General features: G+C 34.6%; 1 protein-coding gene across 1 annotated transcript; it reads right to left on the bottom strand.

Annotated features, from left to right (window-relative positions):
• Nucleotides 1-232: 232 nt before the first annotated feature.
• LOC133192441 (uncharacterized) lies at nucleotides 233-971 on the bottom strand. Its single transcript, XM_061328448.1, has 2 exons — nucleotides 676-971; nucleotides 233-410 (listed from the first exon to the last, which is right to left on the bottom strand). The coding sequence occupies exons 1-2, from the start codon at nucleotides 969-971 to the stop codon at nucleotides 233-235; spliced, it is 474 nt and encodes a 157-aa protein (XP_061184432.1).
• Nucleotides 972-1,230: the final 259 nt, after the last annotated feature.

The raw sequence follows: 1,230 nt of genomic DNA, 5'->3' as shown, positions 1-1,230 counted from the left end.
TTGTAACGCAATATATTCGTCAGAAAGGTGAAGAATGTGGTCACTAGTCTCTACTTCTTCAAAATGAGCAATATTGAGGTCACTTTGTACATCAATATTGTTATTAGTACATGGGGGAAGAATGTAAAAAATAGCAGCACGTGAGTTATTTCCAAGTTTTGCACAGAATGAGTTTCTAAATTTTATGCAATCTACTTTATAATTCACAGTTTTTTTTATTCTTTACATTTTCTCAGGATAATTTGATCTTCTTGAAACTCATGTCTTGCACAGGTTTAGTATCTTTCTTTCTTTTGCTGGGTCGATTCCACTCACAAGGCTTTGAAGTGCATGGAACATCATCGTCTGTCACAGGGCGTCCTTCCAGGGCAAACAACAGTCCAGCAACATAGGTACATCCTTCACCAAGGCTGCAAATATATAATATAATCATAGACATGGATTCATATCAGCTATGATAGTTTATAACATTTATCAATTTGATTAAATAGTGCTATTCACGGAGATATCAAAAAATAAATTGAAGTGTTCTTTGTTAAAATTATTGTTTTATGAATGCATGCATAATTAAATAAATAATGAGAGAAATAATCCATTTATTTCATATTTTTAATTTGGCATATTTATATCATTTAAGAAAGTGATTTTCATTTAGTTAATACTGGTAATTCATACCCTGCTGGGCACGTGCAACTTGCTTTCTGGACGTGAAAAGGGGGTTTCTTTGTCATTAGGATCCACTGCTCATACACACCCTGCTTGATTGAAGGATAGCATTTTGATCGTATATAGCAATACTCGCTGTCAGGATTTATCTCATTCATCATAATCTTATGTATGTAGCCCTCTTTGAAAAAATTTAATCCTCTAATATATTGTCTATAGCACTTCATTTTCTTTGCATCGACAGTCCTGTGGTTACTGTGGATCAAATAATTCTCCACATCTTGGATTTTAATGTTGGGAAACATATGTGATATACTCGCAGAAATGTTTGTATTTGAGATTTCTGATAATTAAATATGTCTTCCACCGTGGTATTGAATGATAACGGCAAGTCTGTGCCTTCATTACGAAGTGGTTCCATCGCATCGTTTGGAATATGGCGCTATGCAACTCTTTACTCGGAAGTTTACATACTGTGCCGCAGGAACGATAACTCGTATAAGCAAACATTACGAAAGGAGGGAATTGTTAGGCCTGTGCTTTTATACTAAATTTGACTACGGA

This window comes from Saccostrea echinata, unplaced genomic scaffold (genome assembly GCF_033153115.1).
Source record: "Saccostrea echinata isolate AGI-Se365-2 ecotype Australia unplaced genomic scaffold, CSIRO_AGI_Sech_v1 ptg000025l, whole genome shotgun sequence".
NCBI classification, from domain to species: domain Eukaryota; kingdom Metazoa; phylum Mollusca; class Bivalvia; order Ostreida; family Ostreidae; genus Saccostrea; species Saccostrea echinata.
This window is presented reverse-complemented; position numbering and strand designations above follow the sequence as displayed.